Source organism: Salvelinus sp. IW2-2015, linkage group LG20 (assembly GCF_002910315.2).
Source record: "Salvelinus sp. IW2-2015 linkage group LG20, ASM291031v2, whole genome shotgun sequence".
NCBI lineage: Eukaryota > Metazoa > Chordata > Actinopteri > Salmoniformes > Salmonidae > Salvelinus > Salvelinus sp. IW2-2015.
Genome location: NC_036860.1, coordinates 54,522,895 through 54,549,438, shown reverse-complemented (window position 1 = coordinate 54,549,438; position 26,544 = coordinate 54,522,895). Strand labels below are relative to the sequence as shown.

Below are 26,544 nucleotides of genomic sequence, written 5' to 3'. Positions count from 1 at the left end.
TGTGTTTGTTCCAGTGAATGGTTCGTTGTCCAGTGAGAGCAGTAGGAATGACATGTCTCCAGACAGCCATGGGCAGGGCTTTCGTCGCAGGAGGAGGGCTGCCACCTCCAGACCAGAGCGGGTGTGGCCAGATGGGGTCATTCCATATGTAATCAGTGGGAATTTCAGTGGTGAGTTCTGACTAGGAGATAGAGAAAGACCTTAAATTGACTTGATTTTCAGATGCTTCATTAATTGTTAACGTCTCTCAGTCTGTATATATCTACAGTATAGCTACATACCATAACTTTGTAACATTATAGAGAATAAATCATTATTTGTTTGCCTTTGATGTTCAATCATATAAGTTGTCTACTAATGTACGACATCAGTAATTCAATCCACTGAGACTCTCAGTGCAGTCCTTGATTAGGGCACTTGAAGGACCACCCTCCCTTTTAGGCAGCCAGCGAGCGATATTCCGTCAGGCCATGCGTCACTGGGAGAAGCACACGTGCGTGACCTTCATTGAGAGGACAACGGAGGAGAGCTACATAGTCTTCACCTACCGGCCGTGCGGGTGAGTGCCAGGCCATTGTTGCAATAGGCTATAGACGGGTTAGCTGAGAACGTCACCAAAATGAAGAGCATTCTTCAATGCAGCAGAAGGTTGTGATTCTAGATGGCCAGATAGATAGCAACAATGACAAGAAACTGCGATGTGGGGAATTTTAAGTGACTCGTTTCAGCTAGTTTTATCTTGTTATTTTCACTGATCTAACGTCGATGCTAATATGGTCTAAATTCGCTAGCTAGTTAACCAACAACTGTAACGATGTATTTGAGAGACAACAAGTTCTCATTGTGTAAGTTCTCATATGTTTTCAATAAATATTGGAGACGACATTATTTATTTATTTATTTCACCTTTWAAAAAAGTATATATACATTGTGTGCAAATTAGGTAAGATAAGGGAGGTAAGGCAATAAATGGTGGCGAAATAATTACAATATAGCAATTAAACATTGGAATGGTAGATGTGCAGAAGATGAATGTGCAAATAGAGATACTGGGGTGCAAAGGAGCAAGATAAATAAATACAGTATGGGGATGAGGTAGTTGGATGGGCTATTTACAGATGAGCTATGTACAGGTGCAGTGATCTGTGAGCTGCTCTGACAGCTGGTGCTTAAAGCTAGTGAGGGAGATATGTGTCCAGCTTCAGTGATTTTTGCAGTTCGTTCCAGTCATTGGCAGCAGAGAACTGGAAGGAAAGGCGGCCGAAGGAGGAATTGGCTTTGGGGGTGACCAGTGAGATATACCTGCTGGGGCGCGTGCTACGGGTGGGTGCTGCTATGGTGACCAGTGAGCTGCGATAAGGCRGGGATTTACCTAGCAAAGACTTGTAGATGACCTGGAGCCAGTGGGTTTGGCGACGAATATGAAGCGAGGGCCAGCCAACGAGAGTGTACAGGTCGCAGTGGTGGGTAGTATATGGGGCTTTGGTGACAAAACGGATGGCACTGTGATAGACTGCATCCAAATATAGTGTACATGTTGTCAACAACCTAAGCCAACTCTGTCTGTTTTGTCCCATAGTTGCGCCTACGTCGGTTTTGTTGCTAAACAACCAACCCGTCTATTAGGATACCAAATCTTCTCTTGTTTCTCCAGGAAAGCTCAATGCATGCACCTACTACTTAGAAGTCCTTTATGCCCACCTGCTGGTAAATTACAGCTCTCTCCTGATTTTCATCAGTACAGCTCCATCCCACAGAACATTGCCAGTTGCTTCTGGGTTGTGGCCTTCTAAGCTGTCTTTGACACAAAATATATGTTTTTACTATGCAAAAGAATGCACTTCAGGCAGGAATGCTTCACTGTCATTTTAGCCTATATCTTCAGCTCCTGTGGTTTCAAACCTGGTGATTATCTCCATGAGCAGCAACTACATGCCTCCACATTGACCTTAAACCTTTTCACAATGTCTGCCATTCAGACAGGGTTCATACTTCACACTGCAGGACTAATTGCCCTTCTCTCATATTCTTCTGCTTAAAACAGATTAGGACTGGCTACAAATGTATAGTCTAGCAGTAACACTCTCATCCTCGGAACCACATACAGATGCCAGTTCAATCCCTTCATCAGCCCTATGAATTTCTCATTCCGCTGCTCTTTCTCCCTGCTTCTCTGCTCCTGTCATTTCACAAATTCTGTTCTCCTTTTGAAAAAGAAAGAAAGCAAAGACTGGGAGCAAGGCTGTAAGATAGTTGTTGTACACAGGGGATTTGATTCTAGACAGTGTGTAAGTACACTGTTTTTTTGGCCAAGGCTGACTTGTAGAAGAGTTGTAAATCTCAATGTGACCGCTCGTTAAATAAAGGATAAACATTTTTTTTAAACAAAGTGTGTGTTGCCTGCATGTGCTGTGCAATTTTTTTCAACCTGTTACTGTATGTGTGTTTTTGAGTGTTTTTGCGCCTCCTATAGCCACGTTTCCCCCCTTGCTCCAAAACYAGCTGAGATCGTCACAAATTGCATGTGACAAAAAAAGAATACCTGGAACATTGCCTCAGAGCAAAGTCTTTGGTCAGTTTCTAAATCTGGGCTTGGTTTTCATGTGTGACTGACCATAGAGCTAGAGCTGTATTGTATTTCTCCAGTTGCAGAGTTTGACCATACTGGGTTATTGAAGTGTGCGGGGTAAACGGTCAAATCCATTTTCATTCAGTCAATTCAGGGRACAAATTAGAGTCAACTTATGAACTGAAAGAAAATAAATGAGTACAAATCAATGGGTAATTTTTCAATTCAATAAATGTAATAACAAGGTATTATGTGTGCTGAATTGACTGAAGTAAATGTTAATCAAGCACAATCTGTGGGAAAAGGCCCACTGTCTCCCAAGCGCATATCCCCCTGAAAGACTGTGTCTCCCTCTGCAGGTGTTGCTCCTACGTGGGCAGGAGGGGCGGAGGTCCCCAGGCCATCTCCATAGGAAAGAACTGTGACAAGTTTGGGATCGTTGTGCATGAACTGGGCCACGTGATCGGCTTCTGGCACGAGCATACACGTCCCGACCGCGATGAGCATGTCAGTATTATCAGAGATAACATCCAGGCAGGTAAGTCTCTCTCTTTCTCTCTGTCTGTCTGCCTGCCTGTTTAGTCAAATTATTGAATAATACCTGATTTTAGTCTGACAGGTCAAATCTTGATTCTTCCCATTTGTCCCAGGTCAAGAGTATAACTTCCTGAAGATGGAGCCAGGGGAGGTGGACTCTCTTGGGGAAGTGTACGACTTTGACAGCATCATGCATTACGCACGGAATACCTTTTCAAGGTTGGTACAAAGCAACTGATTAATTATATGCTCTGTTTGGTTCATTAGGTACTGTCTGGTTGGACATTCAACTCCTTAGGATCAACATGTAACGTATTCTGACCTTCAGTTGAGTATTATTCCAACAAGTACTTTGCTTTTCCCCTGACATATTCTAGTCAGGTCAAATATAAATTTTATGCAGTAAAGCATCTCCAAAGAATCTGTATATTAGTTGTCTGATATACAATAAATGAATAGTGGCATTTATTAAGCTATGTAAATTGATCATATTAGCTTCTCTTTTTTTATATCCCCCAAGACCCCCCCCCTGTGCATGATGAATCCTCTTATTAGTATACGTGTTTGAATAACAATGTCACTGTCAGGAACTGGTTGTCTTCCAGCAAAACTAACACTTTGCACATAGTTATCCTGCAAATAACCACGGGAAGCCATGGGGATTGGGTCCTGATTGGAATGATTTCACAGAAGACAGACGTCTTTTCATTTCAGTCTCGTGCATGTTGTTACCCTGTTGCTTTTTCTGTGTTTTACTTTTTTACCTCCACCAACACTTTGCAGGCCAGGGTCGTGGAGGCGGGCCAGGGTAAATATAGGGCTGCCAGTTGGGTCTTTGTATGTGACAATCTAGGCTGGAGTGGCATTGTTCTCTTGCATTCAGGGCTGGGCTCCACAGAGCCCTTTGGCACAGCCTAAAGCCCTCATTCAGAACACTCTGTTTGCACATGCCTGCCATTCAAGGGTGCATCGCCATGGGAACTGGGTGATGGTGAGCTCCCTAACTGGCTGCTGAGGGACAGAAAGGGAGTTCAATAAAGTAGTAAAGTGTCAAACAGGAACCCCATGTGAAAATATCTTATTATGGCTTGCGCCTCAGCTGTCCCAACTCATGACTGCGTTTCCAGTGGAAATGTAGTTTATGAAAGTTCAATCAGGAAGGCTGGTCTGAATGATCATTTAACTTCATCCAGTAAGCACAACATAATTAACTTTGTTTCCTATTCTACAGGCGTAGTGGGAATGAATACAAACGTATCATCATCAGCATAGCGTCTTGTTTCTTCTCCTCTTTCCTAATAGCCATGTGCGGAATGTGATTCACCTATTTACCTTAGCCTACAGATGTAGGATATTAATTTGAGCCAGTTTGCTACAGCAGGAAATCCTGCAGCAACAGGAAATGTGAATTATTATGTGGATGTTAAACCACAGCATTGTTGAAAACTTGTTTCTGATTGGCTAGAAGGGCATTCTAGAATGGACTTTAAAACCAAATAATGGGACAGTTGGAAAAGATATCGTGACTCCTCGTAATCATGATGCAATATGAGCCTACACATGCAGACTGTACTTACAGAAAGCTAAATCAACAACCACAGAAACTGAAATAGGATACATTGTAAACGCAGGTCCAACGAGGAAGAAATGTAGCTAGGTAGCATTGATTTGTTTTTGCAGAGACATATTTTTTGGGGAGCATCTGATGACCTAACGAGGTGAGTGATGAACCTGCTGTCGCTATGCTGTCAAATCCTCACACATGTTTCTAGTTTGCAATGCTATCTCCTCGTAATTAACAGTCATTGTTGATGAGTATCCTGACGAGAAGGCAAACCTTTCTAGCTAATCGGGCATCATCAGCTAATCGTTATGGATGTATCAAAATGAATGTCGATAGAAAACGTTTTAAACAAACGCAAATGCAGCTACTTTGCTGTTATACTGGGTGAAGAGGTTGTGACCGTGTTAGCCGTAGTTAGTTGGCTAGCTAGCAAGCAAGGGATAAGAACGTTGCCACCAGCATGGCAATGGAACATAAAGAATGAACGACTGGGTCACGTCAATTAATATTGAACTAATCGAATGAAAGATGAGAAAGCTTATAAAAATGAAAATATCAACAACAACAAAAAATGATGCCAGTAAATGTGTGCTTTAGTATTATTTTCTCTGGTTTAAGCATGATAAACGCCTCCGTTCTGCACATTACCTTGGAAAAGTGAACTCCACAAAGGATGTCTATTATTTCCAAGGTATGTATAGAATGGAAGCGTTTATCCCGCTTATACCACAGTTGTCAGCAGATGTTACAAAGTGCTTATACAGAAACCCAGCCTGCAAGCAATGCAGATGTACTATAGAAGCACGGTGGCTAACTCCATAGAAAGGCAGGAACCTAGGAAGAAACCAGGCTCTGAGGGGTGGATAGTCCTCATATGGCTGTGCCCAGTGGAGATTATGAGAGTACATGGCCACACGTTCATAGATGACAAGCAGGATCAGATAATAAGTTGTTTTAGAAGGTGCAACAGGTCACGTCAGGATTAAAGGGCGAGCGGGCGGGAGAGAGGGAGAGAGAGGTGTGTGTGTGTGTGTCCGGGACAATGTAGCACGTCAGTGTACCATAGCCAAGTGGACTGAGGACGGCCAGGAAGTCCTGAGGCCTGGTCCTACTCAGGTCCTCCGAGAGCGCAATGGGAGAATCAAACAGAGTATACTTAAGTTCACACAGGACACCAGATAAGACAGGAGAATTACACCAGATAGGACAGACTGACCGTAGCCCCCCCGGCACATAGACTATTGCAGCATAGATACTGAAGACTGGGTCAGGGGACATTGTCCAACGATACCCTCGGATGGGACCAACCAGGCGGGATATAACCCCGCCCACTGCCAAACACATACAAATATAGATCAATAGGAGAAAGCCCTGCCTCCAGCTGTTTGCTTAGAAATTCTATGCCTTATCCGGGTAGCTGGAGAGTAGAGCATTGCAGTAGTCTAATCTTGAAGTTACAAAAGCATGGATTAGCTTTTCTGCATAATTTTGGGACAAAAAGTCCAAAATGTTACAATGATGGAGAAAAGCTGCTCTTCAAATATTTTTTCTTTGAGACGACTGTACAACCATCCAGATTATTTGTCAGATCAAACAGCAGATATCTTTGTTTATTTGGACGTAGAACTAGCATCTCTGTTTTGTCCGAGTTTAAAAGTAAAACATTTGCAGCCATTTTGGCAATTTTGGGCCTTCACCATGTTTTATTGAAATATACAGCTTGACCAGAGTGAAGTGTTTTTGAAACCTCAAATTTGCATTCCCTGCTGTGCAGGAAATTATATGAGCAACAAAGGAGTGATCAAATTAAGATCCTACATCTGTATAAGCATGGCACAATAATGCACATTTCTCACGCTTGTTGTTTAACCCATGGGTTCACTCTGGCAATGATCACCTTCCTCTCTCTCAACCAACCAAATCTTGGGATGTATTTGTATGTCAACTTACCCTCATTCAGTAACTTGCTGTTTTTCAGCAACTGTTTTGGGGTTTGATGCCATCACATCATCTGGCACTGAAGATTCCCCAAACTATTTAATAAAATGTCATATTGCATTCCGTCTTTGCTGTTCATTCAGTTAAGCCTGTACTCGATTGAACTGTTGTTAATGATGGTAATATCTAAGATGAATGGTTTTGAATTTCCGCAGTATAACCAAAGTTTCCTCTTGTCCATTAATACAAATGAAAACTTCAGTTCTGCAAAGAGAGAATAGGTATAGGTCTCTCTTATTGACCCTTAGTGTTTGTGTTTGTGTCTGAACCACAGAGGCATTTTCTTAGACACCATTCTACCTCGCTATGATGTAAATGGAGTCAGGCCACCCATTGGCCAGAGGACAAGGCTGAGCAAAGGGGACATCACACAAGCTCGCAAACTCTACAAGTGTACACGTAAGACAAATCCGACTTGGCAGGCTGGTTCTTTGGCTGTCCCCATAAGATCACCCTTTTTGGTTCCAGGTAGAACCCTTTTTGGTTGCAGAGGGTTCCAGGTAGAACCCTTTTGGGTTCCATGTAGAACCCTTCCATTTTACCTGGAACCCAAACGGGTTCTTCAAAGGGTTCTGCTATGGCTACAGCCAAAGAACCCTTTTAGGTTCTAGATAGCACTTTTGTTTCTAAGAGTGTAGTATTCTCACCATGTGAAATGTCAGAGAGAACATGCTGATAAACCCTGCACAAGGTCTGACTACTACCACCCCTGCCTATTCAAAAGATGACGACTGATGATTACAGTGTTCATTTTTCTGAATCTAAGACAAGACCATGATGACAAAGCTGTGACATTAGTAGATGAATGGACTTGCGTTGTCATGGTTGAAAGGAGATTGATTGTTTTTTTTGATTCTTTGTTTCCAAAAATTGGAATTAAGTTGATTGTTGTAATCTGGAGAACTCAAGCCCCAGGAATGGCCAAAGTTGTTAAAATTCAACAACCAATAAATCAGCAACCATTCAAGTGCTAGGTATTGTTCTTCCTTTTTGAGGCTAAAGGAAATCTACAGTATGTTGAGACATCCGAAACGAAAGCTTGTCTTTTTAAAACCCAGCGATGTTTTATTTTTTAAAACTGCCTTCTTTCTCCATTGTAGTTTATGCCATACCTGTAGTGTGTTTAGAGTCTGTTTCTTTTTTTTTTACCATGTGCTGTTTTGTGGGCAGGGTGTGGGGACAGTCTACAGGACAGTAGTGGAAACTTCTCCTCTCCTGGTTATCCCAATGGATATGCAGCCTACGTCCACTGTATCTGGAGGATCTCTGTCACACCTGGAGAGAAGGTGGGTTGAAAACATCCAAGGGCTAGCTGTCAAACTCTGTCTTGTGGAAATAGTTCATAACTGTGCAGCGAGTTTCTCAGTGAGTTAAATCAGTTCTAGGGTTGCAAAGCTACCGGTAATTTACTAAAGTTACCAGAATCTTCAGTAATTTTGGTAATTGACAGAAAATCTATGGCAATTGATCGTAACGTTGGTCATTTATATTTGAATAACTTAAAAAAAAATATATATATATATAGTATTCATCTATTATAAACTCAGCAAAAAAGAAGCGTCCCTTTGTCATGACCCTGTCTTTCAAAGATAATTCATAAAAATCCAAATAACTTCACAGATCTTCATTGTAAAGGGTTTAAACACTGTTTCCCATGCTTGTTCAATGAACCACAAACAATTAATGAACATGCACCTGTGGAACGGTCGTTAAGACACTAACAGCTTGCAGACGGTAGGCAATTAAGGTCACAATTATGAAAAACACCAAAAGAAAGATGCCCAGGGTCCTTGCTAATCTGTGTGAACGTGCCTTAGGCATGCTGCAAGGAGGCATGAGGACTGCAGATGTGGCCAGGGCAATAAATTGCAATGTCCTTACTGTGAGATGCCTAACACAGCGCTACAGGGAGACAGGACGGACAGCTGATCATCCTCGCAGTGGCAGACCACGTGTAACAACACCTGCACAGGATTGGTACATCCGAACATCACACCTGTGGGACAGGTCAGGATGTCAACAACTGCCCGAGTTACACCAGGACCACACACAATCCCTCTATCAGTGCTCAGACTGTCCACAATAGGCTGAGAGAGGCTGGACTGAGGGCTTGTAGGCCTGTTGTAAGGCAGGTCCTCACCAGACATCACCGGCAACAACGTCGCCTATGGGCACAAACCCATCGTCGCTGGACCAGACAGGACTGGCAAAAAGTGCTATTTTCTGACGAGTCATGGTTTTGTCTCACCAGGGGTGATGGTCGGATTCGCTTTTATTGTCGAAGGAATGAGCGTTACACCGAGGCCTGTACTCTGGAGCGATATCGATTTGGAGGTGGAGGGCCCGTCATGGTCTGGGGCGGTGTGTCACAGCCTCATCGGACTGAGCTTGTTGTCATTGCATGTAATCTTAACAATGTGCATTACAGGGAAGACATCCTCCTCCCTCATGTGGTACTCTTCCTGCAGGCTCATCCTGACATGACCCTCCAGCATGACAATGCCACCAGCCATACTGCTCGTTCTGTGTGTGATTTCCTGCAAGATAGGAATGTCAGTGTTCTGCCATCTCGATCCCATTGAGCACGTCTGGGACCTGTTGGATTGGAGGGTGAGGGCTAGGGCCATTCCCCCCAGAAATGTCTGGGAACTTTCAGGTGCCTTGATGGAAGAGTGCGGTAACATCTCACAGCAAGAACTGGCAAATCTGGTGCAGTCCATGAGGAGGAGATGCACTGCAGTACTTAATGCAGCTGGTGGCCACACCAGATACTGACTGTTACTTTTGATTTTGACCCCCCCTTTGTTCAGGGACACATTATTCCATTTCTGTTAGTCACATGTTTGTGGAATTTGTTCAGTTTATGTCTCAGTTGTTGAATCTTGTTATGTTCATACAAATATTTACACATGTTAAGATTGCTGAAAATAAATGCAGTTGACAGTGAGAGGGCAATTCTTTGTTTGCTGAGTTTTTCTGTGTCCATGTAGTGCATTCGGAAAGTATTCAGACCCCTTGACTTTTTCCACATTTTGTTTACATTACAGCCTTACTTGAAAATGTATTAAATTGTTCTATTTCTTCATCAATCTACACACAATACCCTATGATGACAAAGCAAAAACAGTTTTTTAGAAATGCTTGCAAATTTATTTAAAATAAAAAACGTAAATATCACATTTACATAAGTATTCAGACTCTTTGCTCAGTACTTTGTTGAAGCACCTTTGGCAGCGATTACAGCCTCAAGTTTTCTTGGTTATGACGCTACAAGCTTGGCACACCTGTATTCCAGGAGTTTCTCCCATTCTTCTCTGCAGATCCTTTCAAGCTCTGTCAGGTTGGATGGGGAGCGTCACTGCACAGCTATTTTCAGGTCTCTCCAGAGATGTTCGATCGGGTTAAAGTTCGGGTTCTGGCTGTCCTGTCTTGTCCTGAAGCCACCCCTGCGTTGTCTTGGCTGTGTGCTTAGCGTCGTTGTCCTGTTGAAAGGTGAACCTTTGTCCCAGTCTGAGGTCCTGAGAGCTCGGGAGCAGGTTTTCATCAAGGATCTCGCTGTACTTTGCTCAATTCATCTTTCCCTCAATCCTGACTAGTCTCCCAGTCCCTGCCGCTGAAAAACATCTCCACAGCATGATGCTGCCACCACCATGCTTCACCATAGGTATGATGCCAGGTTTCCTCCAGATGTGACGCTTGGCGTTCAGGCCAAAGAGTTCAATCTTGGTTTCCTCAGACAAGTGAATCTTGTTTCTCGTGATCTGAGAGTATTTAGGTGCCTTTCGGCAAACTCTGAGCGAGCTGTCATGTGCCTTTTACTGAGGAGTGGCTTCCATCTGGCCACTCTACCATAAAGGCCTGATTGGTGGAGTGCTGCAGAGATGGTTGTCCTTCTAGAAGGTTATCTCGTCTCCACAGAGGAACTCTGGAGCTCTTGCTGAGTGACCATCTCCCCCAATTGCTCAGGTTGGCTGGACAGCCAGCTCTAGGAAGAGTCTTGGTGGTTCCATGCTGCATAAATATTTTGGTACCCTTCCCCAGATCTGTGCCTCAACACAATCCTGTCTCGGAGTTCCAAGTACAAATCTTTCAACCTCATGGCTTGGATTTTGCTTTGACATGCATTTTTGACTGTGGGACCTCATATAGATTTTTATTTAATTTTGACATTTTTATTTACCTTTTAATGAACTAGGCAAGTCCGTTAAGTACACATTTTTATTTACAATGACGGCCTTCCAAAAGGCAAAAGGCCTCCTGCGGGGACGGGGGCCTGGGATTAAAAATAAATAATAAATACAATATAGATATAGGACAAATCACACATCACAACAAGAGAGACAACACAAAAATACATAAAAAGAGACCTAGACAACAACATAGCAAGGCAGCAACACGACAACACAGCACAGTATCAACACAACACAACATAACAACAACATGGTAGCAACACAACATGGTAGCAACACAAAACATGGTACAAATATTATTGGGCACCGACAACAGCACAAAGGGCAAGAAGGTAGAGACAACAATACATCACACAAAGCAGCCACAACTGTCAGTAAGAGTGTCCATGATTGAGTCTTTGAATGAAGAGATTGAAAAAACTGTCCAGTTTGAGTGTTTGTTGCAGCTCGTTCCAGTCGCTAGCTGCGGTGAACTGAAAAGAGGAGCGACCCAGGGATGTGTGTGCTTTGGGGACCTTTAACAGAATGTGACTGGCAGAACGGGTGTTGTATGTGGAGGATGAGGGCTGCAGTAGATACAGTGGGGCAAAAAAGTATTTAGTCAGCCACCAATTGTTGTCACGTTCCTGACCTTATTTTCCCTTATTTTGCATTTATTTAGTATGGTCAGGGCGTGAGTTGGGGTGGGTTGTCTATGTGTGTTTTCTATGTTGGGTTTTTTGTGWTCGGCCTGGTATGATTCTCAATCAGAGGCAGCTGTCAATCGTTGTCCCTGATTGAGAATCATACTTAGGCAGCCGGGGTTTCACGTGTGGTTTGTGGGTGTTTGTCTACCGTGTTAGTGTTTTCACCACACGGTACTGTTTCGGTTTTCTGCACTTCGTTTATTGTTTTGTATTTCAGTGTTCAGTTTCGGTTTTAATAAATCATCATGAGCACGAACCACTCTGCATATTGGTCCGATCCTTCTCGCCTCTCCTCGTCCGATGAGGAGGACGACATAGACTATCGTTACAGAAACACCCACCAACAAAGGACCAAGCAGAGGTGAAAAGGGCAGCGACAGCAGCAGCAGCAGCGGAGAAAAATCCAGGACTCATGGACGTGGGAGGAGATTCTGGACGGCAAGGGACCCTGGCTCAGCCAGGGGAATATCGCCGTCCTAAAACCGAGTTGGAGGCAGCGAAGGCAGAGAGGCGCTGGTATGAGGAGGCAGCGCGGCGACGCGGTTGGTAGCCCGAGTCAGACCAAACATTTCTTGGGGGGGGAACACGCAGAGTTGTGCAAAGCCGGGTAGGAGCCTGAGCCAACTCCCCGTGCTTACCGTGGATTGAGAGGGCGTCGTACTGGTCAGACACTGTTTATGCGGTGGAGCGCACGGTGTCCCCAGTACGCGTGCTTAGCCCAGTGCGGGCTACTCCACCTCGCCGCACTGGTAGGGCTAGGTTGGGCATCGAGCCGGGTGTCATGAAGCCGGCCCAACGCATCTTCTGTCTCCAGTGCGTCTCCTCGGGCCGGCGTACATGGCACCAGCCTTATAAATGGTGTCCCCGGTTCGCCAGCATAGCCAGTGCGGGCTATTCCACCTCGCCGCACTGGCAGGGCTACGGGGACCATTCAACCTGGTAAGGTTGGCAGGCTCGGTGCTCAAGAGCGCGTGTCTCCTTCACGGTCCGGTATATCCGGTGCCACCTCCACGTACCAGTCTCCGGTGGCAGCCCCCGCACCAGGCTGTCTCTCCGTCTCCTCCCTACAGGGTGTGCCGTCTGCCCAGCGCTGTCTGAGCTGCCTGCCTGCCAGCGCTGTCTGAGCTGCTGCCTGCCCCCGCTGTCTGAGCGCCTGCCTGCCCAGCACCGTCTGAGCTGCCTGCCTGCCAGCGCCGTCTGAGCTGCCTGCTGCCCAGCGCTGTCTGAGCTGTCTGCCTGCCAGCGTTGTCTGAGCTGCCTGCCTGCCCAGCGCTGCGAGCTGCCTGCTGCCCAGCGCTGTCTGAGCTGCCTGCCTGCCCAGCGTCATCTGAGCCGCCCGTCTGTCCCGAGCCGTCAGAGCCGCCCGTCTGTCGAGCCGTCAGAGCTGCCCGTCTGTCCCGAGCCGTGAGAGCTGCCCGTCTGTCCCGAGCCGCTAGAGCCGTCCGCCAGACAGGAGCACCAAAGCCGTCCGCCAGACAGGAGCAGCCAGAGCGCGTCCGCCAGACAGGAGCAGCCAGAGCCGTCCGCCAGCAGGAGCAGCCAGAGCCGTCGCCAGAACAGGAGCAGCCAGAGCCGTCCGCCAGACAGGAGCAGCCAGAGCCGTCCGCCAGACAGGCGAGCAGCCAGTGCGTCAGCCAGCCATGACCAGCCAGAGCGTAGCCAGCAGGAGCTACCAGAGCAGCGCCAGGAGCTGCCCAGAGCCAGCCAGCCAGGAGCTGCAGAACCTGCCAGCCAGGAGCTGCCAGAGCCAGCAGCCAGGCTCCGCCAGAGCCTGCCGCCAGGATCTGCCAGAGCCTGCAGTCAGCCAGGCGATGCAAAATCGCTCTTCACTCTGGAGCTGCCGGGCGTCCTTCACTCCAGCGCTGCCGAGTCTCCCGCTGTCCGGCGTTGCCGGAAATCCCGTGTATTCGGGACCCATGGTTAGGGTCCCAGGCAAGGTCGGCGATTAAGGAGGCGGACAAAAACATTGTTTAAGTGGGGTCCACGTCCTGCGCCAAGAGCCGCCACCGGGACAGACGCCCATCCAGACCCTCCCCTAGAGTTTAGGTGGTGCGCCCGGATTCGCACCTTAAGGGGGGGGGGGGTTCTGTCACGTTCCTGACCTTATTTTCCCTTATTTTGCATTTATTTAGTATGGTCAGGGCGTGAGTTGGGGTGGGTTGTCTATGTGTGTTTTCTATGTTGGGTTTTTTGTGATCGGCCTGGTATGATTCTCAATCGAGGCAGCTGTCAATCGTTGTCCCTGATTGAGAATCATACTTAGGCAGCCGGGGTTTCACGTGTGGTTTTGTGGTGTTTGTCTACCGTGTTAGTGTTTCACCACACGGTACTGTTTCGGTTTTCTGCACTTCGTTTATTGTTTTGTATTTCAGTGTTCAGTTTCGGTTTAAAAAAATCATCATGAGCACGAACCACTCTGCATATTGGTCCGATCCTTCTTGCTTCTCCTCGTCCGATGAGGAGGACGACATAGACTATCGTTACAATTGTGCAAGTTCTCCCACTTAAAAAGATGAGCGAGGCCTGTAATTTCATTATAGGTACACTTCAACTATGACAGACAAAATGAGAAAAGAAAATCCAGAAAATCACATTGTAGGATTTTAAATGAATTAATTTGCTAATTATGGTGGAAAATAAAGTATTTGGTCACCTACAAACAAGCAAATTTCTGGCTCTCACAGACTGTAACTTCTTCTTTAAAGAGGCTCTCTGTCCTTCACTCGTTACCTGTAGTAATGGCACCTGTTTGAACTTGTTATCAGTAATAAAAGACACTGTCCACAACTTCAAACAGTCACACTCCAAACTCCACTATGGCCAAGACCAAAGAGCTGTCAAAGGACACCAGAAACAAATTGTAGACCTGCACCAGGTTGGGAAGACTGAATCTGCAATAGGTAAGCAAGCTTTGTTTCGAAGAAATCAACTGTGGGAGCAATTATTAGGAAATGGAAATACAAGACCACTGATAATCCCCTCGATCTGAGGCTCCACGCAAGATCTCACCCCGTGGGGTCAAAATGATCACAAGAACGGTGAGCAAAAATCCCAGAACCACACGGGGGGACCTAGTGAATGACCTGCAGAGAGCTGGGACCAAAGTAACAAAGCCTACCATCAGTAACACACTACCCCGCCAGGGATTCAAATCCTGCAGTGCAGACGTGTCCCCTGCTTAAGCCAGTACATGTCCAGGCCCGTCTGAAGTTTGCTAGAGAGCATTTGGATGATGCAGAAGAAGATTGGGGAATGTCATATGGTCAGATGAAACCAAAATATAACTGTTTGGTAAAAACTCAACTCGTCGTGTTTGGAGGACAAAAATGCTGAGTTGCATCCAAAGAACACCATACCTACTGTGAAGCATGGGGGTGGAAACACATTGCTTTGGGGCTGTTTTTCTGCAAAGGGACCAGGACGACTGACCGTGTAAGGAAGAATGAATGGGGCCATGTATCGTGAGATTTTGAGTGAAAACCTCCTTCCATCAGCAAGGGCATGAAGATGAAACGTGGCTGGGTCTTTCAGCATGACAATGATCCCAAACAACCGCCCGGGCAACGAAGGAGTGGCTTTGTAGAAGCATTTCAAGGTCCTGGATGCCGAGTGGCCTAGCCAGTCTCCAGATCTCAACCCCATAGAAAATCTTTGGAGGGAGTTGAAAGTCCGTGTTGCCCAGCAACAGCCCAAAAACATCACTGCTCTAGAGGAGATCTGCATGGAGGAATGGGCCAAAATACCACAACAGTGTGTGAAAACCTTGGGAGACTTACAGAAAACGTTTGACCTCTGTCATTGCCAAACAAGGGTATATAACAAAGTTTTGAGATAAACTTTTGTTATTGACCAAATACTTATTTTCCACCATAATTTGCAAATAAATTCATTAAAAATCCTACAATGTGATTTTCTGAATTTTTTTCTTCTCATTTGTCTGTCATAGTTGAAGTGTACCTATGATGAAAATTACAGGCCTCTCTCATCTTTTTAAGTGGGAGAACTTGCACAATTGGTGGCTGGGACTAAATACTTTTTTGCCCCACTGTATCTCAGATAGGGCGGAGTGAGGCCTAAGAGGGTTTTTATAAATAAGCATCAACCAGTGGGTCTTGTGACGGGTATACAGAGATAACCAGTTTACAGAGGAGTATAGAGTGCAGTGATGTGTCCTATAAGGAGTATTGGTGCCATATCTGATAGCCGAATGGTAAAGAACATCTAGCTGCTTGGGAGGACCCTTACCTGACGATCAATAAATTGTGTCTCTGTAATCTATCATGGGTAGGATGGTCATCTGAATCAGGGTTAGTTTTTGGCAGCTGGGGTGAAAGAGGAGTGATTACGATAGAGGAAACCAAGTCTAGATTTAACTTTATTCTACAGCTTTGATATGTGCTGAGAGAGGACAGTGCACCGTCTAGCCATAATCCTAAGTACTTGTATGACGTAACTACCTCAAGCTCTAAAGCATCAGGAGGTAGTAATCACACCTGTGGGGAGAAGGGCATTCTCCTTACCAAACCACATTACCTTTGTTTTTCAGGTGTTCAGGACAAGGTTATGGGTAGAGAAAGCTTGTTGGACACTAAGAAAGCTTTGTTGTAGTGCATTTAACACAAAATCCAGGGAGGGGCCAGCTGAGTATAAGACTGTATCATCTGCATATAAATTGATGAGAGAGATTCCTACTGCCTGAGCTATGTTGTTGATGTAAATTGAGAAGAGCGTGGGATCTAGGATCGAGCCTTGGGGTACTCCCTTGGTGACAGACAGTGGCTGAGACAGCAGATGTTCTGATTTTATACACTGCACTCTTTGAGGTAGTTAGCAAACCAGCCCAAAGACCCCTCAGAGACACCAATACTCCTTAGCGAGCCCACAATAATGGAATGGTCTACTGTATCAAAAGCTTTGGCCAAGTCACTAAAAATAGCAGCACAATATTGCTTAGAATCAAGGGCAATGGTGACATCATTGAGGACCTTTAAGGTTGCAGTGACACATCCATAACCTGAGCAGAAACCAGACTGCATACCCGAGAGAATACTATAGACATCAAGAAAGCCAGGCCAGTTGATTATTGACAAGTTTTCAAACACTTTTGATAAACAGGGCAAAATAGAAATAGCCCATCTGACCCAGATGTTTTTTGGGGGTCAAGTTTAAGGAGCTCCTTTAGCACCTCGGACTCAGTCACTGCCTGCAGAGAGAAAGTTTGTAGCAGGGCAGGGGAAAAAGAGGGAGAAGCATCGGGGATAGTCACATTAGAAGGGGTGGGAGATGAGGAAATGTTGGACAGGCAAGGAGGCATCCTGACTTAATGAAGTGGTGATTAAAGAGCTCAGCCATGTGCTTCTTGTCAGTAACAACCACATCATCAACATTTAAGGGATATGGGCAGCTGTGAGGAGGAGGGTTTATTCTCCAGGTCTTTAACCGTTTTCCAGAACTTCTTGGGGTTAGATCCACAGAGAGAGAACTGCTCCTTAAAGTAACTAACTTTGGCCTTCCGGATAGCTTGAGTGCACTTATTTCTCATTTGCCTGAATGATAGCCAGTCAGACTGAGTATTCGTGTGCCGAGCCTGCTATTCTTGAGGTGGAGTAACTCTACAAGATCACGGTCGAACCAGGGGCTGAACCTGTTTTTAATTCTCATTTTAATTCTCAGATCAAGCTCATTCTGTACCAATTTACAGAGGCCAGGTCATGAAGGAAGGCTTGCTCATGAAAGTTTTTTAGCAAGCGTCTATCACAAATTAGGACAAGTCGTTTCACTGAGCAGCCATTACAAACACAGGCTGTAAAACAGTGATCACTAAGGTCATTACAGAAAACACCAGACTGATACCTAGCAGGATTATTTGTGAGGATAGCATCAAGGAGAGTAGCCTTTTCTAGGTGTTTGGAGTCATACCTTGTGGGATTGGTAATAATCTGAGAAAGATTTAAGGAGTCCCATTGCTTTATTTATTTTATTTATTTTTATTTCACCTTTATTTAACCAGGTAGGCTAGTTGAGAACAAGTTCTCATTTGCAACTGCGACCTGGCCAAGATAAAGCATAGCAGTGTGAACAGACAACACAGAGTTACACATGGAAGTAAACATAAACAAGTCAATAACATGGTAGAAAAAAAGAGAATCTATATACAATGTGTGCAAAAGGCATGAGGTAGGCAATAAATCGAATAATACAATTTAGCAGGATTAACACTGGAGTGATAAATCATCAGATGATCATGTGCAAGAAGAGATACTGGTGTGCAAAAGAGCAGAAAAGTAAATAATAAAAGCAGTATGGGGGGTGAGGTAGGTAATTGGGTGGGTAGTTTACAGATGGACTATGTACAGCTGCAGGCGATCGGTTAGCTGCTCGGATAGCAGATTTTAAAGAAGTTGTTGAGGGAGATAAAAGTCTCCAACTTCAGAGATTTTTGCAATTCGTTCCAGTCGCAGGCAAGCAGAGAACTGGAAGGAAAGGCGTCAAATGAGTTTTTAGCTTTAGGGATGATCAGTGAGATACACTGCTGGAGCGCGTGCTGCCGGGTGGGTGTAGCCATCGTGACCAGTGAACTGAGATAAGGCGCACTTTACCTAGCATAGCCTTGTAGATGACCTGGAGCCAGTGGGTCTGACGACGACATGTAGCGAGGGCCAGCCGACTAGGGCATACAGGTCGCAGTGGTGGGTCGTATAAGGTGCTTTATGTAACAAAACGAATGGCACTGTGATAAACTGCATCCAGTTTGCTGAGTAGAGTGTTTGGAAGCTATTTGTAAGATGACATCGGAAGTCGGGATGGTAGGATAGTCAGTTTTACTAGGGTAAGTTTGCGGCGTGAGTGAAGGAGGCTTTGTTGGGAATAGAAAGCCGATTCTTGATTTGATTTTGGATTGGAGATGTTTGATATGAGTCTGAAGGAGAGTTTGCAGTCTAGCCAGACACCTAGGTACTTATAGATGTCCACATATTCCTAGGTCGAACCGTCAGGGTGGTGATGCTAGTCGGGCGTGCGGCGGTGCAGGCAGCGAACGGTTGAAAAGCATGCATTTGGTTTTACTAGCGTTTAAGAGCAGTTGGAGGCCACGGAAGGAGTGTTGTATGGCATTGAAGCTCGTTTGGAGGTTGATAGACAGTGTCCAAGGAAGGGCCGGAAGCTATATAGAATGGTGTCGTCCTGCGTAGAGGTGGATCAGGGGAATCGCCGCACAAAGAGCAACATCATTGATGTATACAGAGAAAAGAAAGTCGGCCCGAGAATTGAACCCTGTGGTACCCCTAGACGCCTGCCAGAGGACCGGAAACATGCCCTCCGATTTGACACACTGAACTCTGTCCTGCAAAGTAGTTGTGAACCAGGAAGGCAGTCATTAGAAAAACCGAGGCTACTGAGTCTGCCGATAAGAATATGGTGATTGACAGAGTCGAAAGCCTTGGCCAGGTCGATGAAGACGGCTTGCATCAGGTAATGTCTTTTATCGATGGCGTTTGATGTGTAGTAACCTTGAGCGTGGCTGAGGTGACCCGTACGCTCGGAAACCGATTGCACGCGGAGAAGGTACGGGGATTCGAGATGGTCAGTGATCTGTTTGTTGACTTGGCTTTCGAAGACCTTAGATAGGCAGGGCAGGATGGATATAGGTCTGTAAACAGTTTGGGTCCAGGGTGTCTCCCTTTGAAGAGGGGGATATACGCGGCAGCTTTTCCAATCCTTGGGGATCTCAGATGATACGAAGGAGAGGTTGACAGCTGGTAATGGGGGTGCGACAATGGCGCGCGGACAGTTTCAGAAATAGGGGGTCCAGATTGTCAAGCCCAGCTGATTTGTATGGGTCCAGGTTTCCCAGCTCTTTCAGAACATTGCTATCTGGGATTTGGGTAAAGGAATAGCTGGGGAGGCTTGGGCGAGTAGCAGCGGGGGGGCGGGGCTGTTGGCCAAGGTTGGAGTCGCAGGAGGAAGGCATGGCCAGCCATTGAGAAATGCTTGTTGAAGTCTTCGATTATCACTGGATTTATCGGTGGTGACCGTGTTTACCTAGCCTCAGTGCAGTGGGCACTGGGAGGAGGTGCTCTTTGTTCTCCATGGACTTTACAAGTATCCAGAACTTTTTTGCGAGTTAGAGCTACGGGATGCGAATCTCTGGCTTGAAAAAGCTGGCCTTTGGCTTTCTGACTGACTGCGTGTAATTGGTTCTGACTTCCCTGAACAGTTGCTATCGCGGGGGCTCTTCGATGCTATTGCAGTTCGCCACAGGATGTTTTTGTGCTGGTCGAGGGCAGTCAGTCTGGAGTGAACCAAGGGCTATATCTGTTCTTGGTTCTGCATTTTTTGAACGGAGCATGCTTTGTCTAATATGGTGAGGAAGTAAATTTAAAGAATGACCAGGCATCCTCAACTGACGGGATGAGGTCAATATCCTTCCAGGGTACCGGGCCAGGCGATTAGAAAGGCCTGCTCGCAGAAGTGTTTTAGGGAGCGTTTGACAGTGATGAGGGTGGTCGTTTGACCGCGGACCCGTGGCGGATCAGGCAATGAGGCAGTGATCGCTGAGATCTTGATTGAAGACAGCAGAGGTGTATTTGGAGGGCAGGTTGGTCAGGATAATGTCTATTGGGTGCCATGTTTACGGATTTAGGGTTGTACCTGGTGGGTTCCTTGATGATTTGTGTGAGATTGAGGGCATCAAGCTTGGATTGTAGGACTGCCGGGGTGTTAAGCATATCCCAGATTAGGTCACCTAACAGAACAAACTCTGAAGCTAGATGGGGAGCGATCAATTCACAGATGGTGTCAGGGACAGCTGGAGCTGAGGGGGGGTCGGTAGCAGGCGGCAACAGTGAGAGACTTATTTCTGGAGAGATTAATTTTTAAAATTAGAAGTTCGAACTGTTTGGGCATAGACCTGGAAAGTATGACAGAACTTTGCAGGCTATCTCTGAGTAGATTGCAACTCCCCCCCTTTGGCAGTTCTATCTTGACGGAAAGTGTTATAGTTGGGTATGGAAATCTCAGAATTTTTGGTGGCCTTCCTAAGCCAGGATTCGGACACGGCAAGGACATCAGGATTGGCAGAGTGTGCTAAAGGCGGTGAGTAAGGCAAACTTAGGGAGAGGCTTCTGATGTTGAAATGCATGAGGCAAGGCTTTTTCGATCGCAGAAGTCAACAAATGAGGGTGACTGGGGACATGCAGGCCTGGGTTACTCCACATCACCCGAGGAACAGAGGAGTAGTAGGATGAGGGTGCGGCTAAAGGCTATCAAAACTGGTCGCCTAGAGCGTTGGGGACAAAGAATAAAAGGAGCAGATTTATGGGCGTGGTAGAATAGATTCTGGCATAATGTGCAGACAGGGGTATGGAGGGGCGCGGGTACAGCGGAGGCAAGCCAGGCACTGGGTGATGATAAGAGAGGTTGTATCTCTGGACTTTAGACTTGGTCAGGTGGTTTAGCATGTCCCAGTTTAGGTCACCTAGCAGGACAAATTCAGACTTAGTGTAAGGGGCCAGGAAGAGCTTAGGGCGGGTAGTGTACAGGCCAGTGCTGATGGAGGACAATAGCACCCAGCAACAGTCAACAAAGAGCTATTTGAAAGTTTAATGTTTAAACCAGCAATCAAATTGTGTGGGGACAGACCTGGTGGCGACACCGAGTACTGAAGGTGATCCTTGGTAAAAATTGCCACTCCCCCACTTTGGAAGATCTGTCTTGCCGAAAAAGGTTAAAACCAGAAAGGTTAACTTCTTATGGTTGCAATCCGCTAAACGGGATGATATGAACAACAGCCAGTGAAAGTGCAGGGCGCCAAATTCAAAACCCAGAATTCTCATAATTACAATTCCTCAGACATACATGTGTCTTATACCATTTTAAAGGTAATCTTGTTGTTAATCCGACCAAAGTGTCCGATTTCAAATATGCTTTTCAGTGAAAGCACTACAAACGATTTATGTAGGTCAGCACCAAACCACAATAGCACAGCCATTTTTCCAGCGAAGATAGCAGTCACAAAAAGCAGAAATTAATCACTAACCTTTGATGATCTCATCAGATGACACTCATTGGACTTCATGTTACACAATCATGCATGTTTTGTTTGATAAAGTTCATATTTATAACAAAAATCGGAGTTTACATTGGCGCGTTACATTCACTAGTTCCAAAAACATCCAGTGATAGTGCATAGCCACATCGTTTCAACAGAAATACTCATCATAAATGTAGATGAATATACACATGGATATTATAGATATACCTCTCCTTAATGCACCCGTGTGTAGAGTTTCAAAAAAACTTTACGGAAAAAGCAAACCATGCAATAATCTGAGACGGAGCTCAGAACATAGTCAAATTAGCCGCCATGTTTGGAGTCAAAGAAACCAGAAAATACATGATAATGTTTCTTACCTTTGATGAACTTCATCAGAATGCAGTCCTAGGAATCCCAGGTCCACAATAAATGCTTGATTTGTTTGATAATGTCCGTTATTTATGTCCAATTAGCTACTTTGGTTAGCGCGTTTGGTAAACAATTCCAAAGTCACAAAGCGCGTCCACTATAACGTGACGAAATGTCCAAAAGTTCCGTAACAGTCAGTAGAAACATGTCAAACGATGTATTGAATCAATCTTTAGAATGTTGTTAACAGACATCTTGAATAACGTTCCAACCGGAGAACTACATTGACTTCAGTTGAGCGATGGAACGGAGCTGCCTCTCACGTGAACGCGGGTGTTCAATGTGTGGTCACCTCATAGCAGTGGTGAATCATTCCTGTCTCCTTCGGCCCTCCTTCACATTAGAGTCATCAGACAAAGTTCTATTGACTGTTGACATCTAGTGGAAGCCATAGGAAGTGAAAACTAATCCGTATCTCGCTGTAATTTCAATGGGATCTTGGTTGAAAATCTACCATCCAAACAGGAAGTGGAACTTCTCAGGTTTTTGCCTGCCATATGAGTTCTGTTATACTCACAGACATAATTCAACTAGTTTTAGAAACTTCAGAGTGTTTTCTATCCAATACTAATAATAATATACATATATTAGCAACTATGACTGAGGAGCAGGCCGTTTACTCTGGGCACCTCTGTGCACCTTTCATCCAAGCTACTCAATACTGCCCCTGCAGCCATAAGAAGTTAACATCAGTATCCAAAACACTCTTCCTTAACCACGTCTCAGTAATGACCAAAACATCTGGATTGTAGCTGTGAACCCACACTTTCAGTTAATCCATTTTAGGTAATACGCTTCTTGTGTTAACGTGCAGAAAACCCAGGCTTTTATGAGAGCAGAAATCAGTGAAGCAGAAATCAGAGCACAAGTCAGAATTGGGGCTAGCAACAGTAGATGGGCCAAGGTGTACATGCACATTTCCAGATATCATCAGTAATACAATCAAGGCACGGCATAGGACAGGGAGAGTTCTGCAGGGCTGATTTATGACTTCTGAATGTGCATCAGATGGCAACAAGATCATATTGTACAGCAATTTCATCAGGTAACATGAATACAAAGCCGGTGAGAGGTGGTTAGAATAGGATGGGAAGCCAAAAGTCTGTGTAACCATTAGAGAGTCAGAGTCCCGAGTGTGGTAACAAACATAGTCTGTCCCACGGTTGGGTAAAGAAAGTTTGTAGTCAACAAGGTATGCAGGAGTCAAGAGGCAAAATGTACAATAAAAAAATAAAGTATATAAAGACTTGGGGCTAGCCATTGTAAGTTCAGAGTCACTCACCCAACAGTGTGTGAGTGCTGGAGGCGAGCGAAATCTCGGGAGAAGTGTGGTGGCGGGATGAGGGATGAGTGTGGTGGCGGTACCTGTACCAGACAGGGGGAGACAGGCCAGATCAGACGGTGAACAGATCGCCAGGTGGAATCTAAGCAGCAGTGCAGCAGGCAACGGGAGCAGGTGTCACACCCACTTGGGAGAAGCTTTTATTTCTGGAAGCAGATTTCTTGTAGAAAATGCCAGTGAATGGGCTTTGAACAGCAGGAGGGGGCTTCAGGGGATGCTTCAAATAATCCTGCTACTTGTTGGCCCCAAAGGCCTCGACACCATTTACTTCGCACCTTAGTGCTAATTGAATTTGTATCTGATCTGTCCTTGCAAGCCTGGGAGCCTTAACTCAGCATTCAGTCCCCGTAAAATAAATCATTGTAATGTACTTTATTTTTCATTTTTTCATTTTTTCTTAGGTAGATAGGTGTGTGCCTTTCGAAATCATGTCGAATCAATTGAATATACCACAGGTGGACTCCAATCAAGCTGTAGATACAGCTCAAGGATGATCAATGGAAAGAGGATGTGTGTATATTGATGATTTTTATTTATTTAATACATTTTAGAATGAAGCTGTAATGTAACAAAAAGTGGAAAAAGTCAAGGGGTCTGAATACTTTCCGAATGCACTGTATGTGACCGACCGCCTCGATTCGGTCTTATGTAGCAAAATTAGAAATTGTGTTGGAAAGAAGTAGAGACTCAGAGTTAGAAAATAGTATATCATACACTGCAGTTTAGGAACAATGGGAAAGTAATTCTGCTTTGAAAGTTGATAAACTTGTAACCCTACTTTTGAGAAAATGGCCTTRAATGTTTTAGTACACCTACTGGAGAACTCTTTTTTCGTCTACACCTATTCAACATCGTTCACACCCTCTTAAGCCTTAACCCCACCTATCTTTTTAAGGATTCACATGTGAGGCTATGTGGTAAACAAATGCTATACCAAATCAAATCTACGTTTCTTTGTCACATGCACAGGATACAGTACAGAAGGTGTAAATGGTACAGTGAAATGGTTACTTGCATAGCAGCAATATCAAAAACAGAAAGTGTCCAGATAAAAATACCCGGCTAATTTGATGGGTCATGTAATAGTCCAGCCGAAATGGAGTCTTTTGTTTAGACATGTAGCATAATCCCAACGCATACTACTACCAATATAAACATTGTCATAGCTGTAGTATGAATCTGCAGGTAGCTGAAGCTAACAAACTAGGTTCAATGTTAGCTAGCTAATATTAAGCTATAACTAGCAATGCAAATGGTTTTCTGATTTGAATAATATTACTACACAGATCATACACGTTAAGTTAGCTTTTGAGTCAGCAAGCTAACGTTTGCTAGCTAACTAACAGTATGCTTTAACTTGCAATAAAAATGACTTAATGACAAAATTACAAACTTATATCTGAAAATGTAGCTAGACTCTTACCCGTCCGTATACATGGGTGAACGCTTCATGGCAGACTGGAACCATTTAACTACGTGGCATGTGCAGAAAGTAGCCCATCACATTTTCCAACTGATCTGTCGATAACGCCTGCTAAATTCAGGGCTTCGATGTTGTTGACAAAAGTAGCAAAACTTTTGTATTTCTCGATGGCTAATGTTATATCTTTCAAAAACGGTGCGGTAGAAAGGACTGTCAACACATACTGAACAGCTCACATTATAGACGGAAGCATGCTAAATGGCAGACCAATCCAAACATCTCCCGGCATGTCCAGCCCATCCATTATCTCCAGTCAATCATGGCTAGCGTGAATGTTCCTGTCTTTTTCCGTGGCTAAACAATCTAGACTCTTAATTTAACGATTGTATTTGAATTTATGGCTGGAATACAAGTTTGTTATTAAGGCACATGAAGTTCACGTTTCAGAAGGCATTTCTGCCCCAAAAAACGCATTTWGATTTTTTTTTTAAATGTATATTTTCATTACTAAAAATAAATATTACTAAAAATAAATGTTTATGTTACGCTCCTGTGAAGTGGTGATGTGCCTAGTTAAATAATAAAAACACCTAGTTTCCTGAAAGGAGTCACATTCTGTCCATGAGTTTCTAGCAGATAGACCATATGGTTGAAAAGAAAATAGCCTAATTAATGAAAAAAGCATTTAATCAACAATGGCATTATTTTCAATTATCTCTGCAACGCTTCCAACTATTGACTTTTTTCACAACCGACACCCGTTTGACACCAACACATTGACAACAAATACATAATGACGTAGTAAAATAAATAAAAATGTGTAAATAAAAATAAAAATGATATTTCATGCTGAAACCCTCATTTAAACACCAATGATTTTCACAAAATTGCTGGTTTGTATTTAGGACAATGTTTTACAGCGTTGTCATTCTATTACATTTTTTTAAATTATCTTATTTAATTATTTTATATATTTTATGTGATAAAGCCACACAGAGGGCCAGAGATTATTACAGACACCTAATCTGATGTACTCAAAAGGGCCATTAGATATATTGTGATATTCTTGAAAGATACCAAAATTCTGATAGTTTACTAGTAAACTTTGCAACCCCTAATCAGTTCACTTGACAACAAATATACGGTATCCTATAACAAAGGGGAGGATAGTTCTGGTTTGATTCAAGTGAGGTGCATTGGCTACATTGCCTGACAACGCAATCTGAATTTAATTCCGCTGCTCTATCGATCACTCGAGAAGAAACGCTTGACTTCCTCTTACCTTTATGTGCTACCCTTAACAAACTCTACTCCTTCCTTTCTTTTATCTCTCCCTATCTTCATTTCTGTCTGTCTGTCTGCGTGTCTGTCTGTCTGCCTCTCTCTCTCTCTCTTTCTCTCGCTCTCTCTCTCTCTCTCTCTCTCTCTCTCTCTCTCTCACACACAGATAATTCTGAACATTACTGCCATGGACCTCTACAGGAGTCACTTGTGCTGGTATGACCATGTGGAGGTCCGAGACGGGTTCGGGAGAAAAGCCCCTCTGAAAGGTCTTTACTTGGAAAAAGATTTAGTAGAACCCATCCATAGAGAACTCTCCAGAGAGGTCTGCTATCTACATCTGCCAATAACTCTTTCAGAAAACATCCAATCAAGTTAATGTTCACCTGAGATTTTTAAATCCTAGAGCAGAAAAATGTTAGAATGGTTGGAATGTACAATATGTTCAGAATAATAGACTGACGCATAAAGATCAGACATCGCCAGCTGTCT

The 26,544-nt window shown here is 44.5% G+C and overlaps 1 protein-coding gene across 4 annotated transcripts in view; it reads left to right on the top strand.

The window, feature by feature from the left end:
- The window catches only part of LOC111981226 (bone morphogenetic protein 1), a 61,916-nt gene that overhangs the window by 7,791 nt on the left and 27,581 nt on the right, over window positions 1-26,544 (top strand). For 3 of the 4 annotated variants that reach the window (XM_024012400.2, XM_024012399.2, XM_024012401.2), the window contains 7 exons: window positions 15-170; window positions 442-559; window positions 2,929-3,107; window positions 3,220-3,325; window positions 6,943-7,067; window positions 7,839-7,954; window positions 26,219-26,321. In XM_024012400.2, the coding sequence (XP_023868168.1) occupies window positions 15-170; window positions 442-559; window positions 2,929-3,107; window positions 3,220-3,325; window positions 6,943-7,067; window positions 7,839-7,954; window positions 26,219-26,321 (903 nt within the window). Of the gene's footprint in view, window positions 1-14; window positions 171-401; window positions 560-2,928; window positions 3,108-3,219; window positions 3,326-6,942; window positions 7,068-7,838; window positions 7,955-26,218; window positions 26,322-26,544 lie in introns of those variants that run through there. The other variant, XM_024012402.2, reaches the window with a different exon arrangement.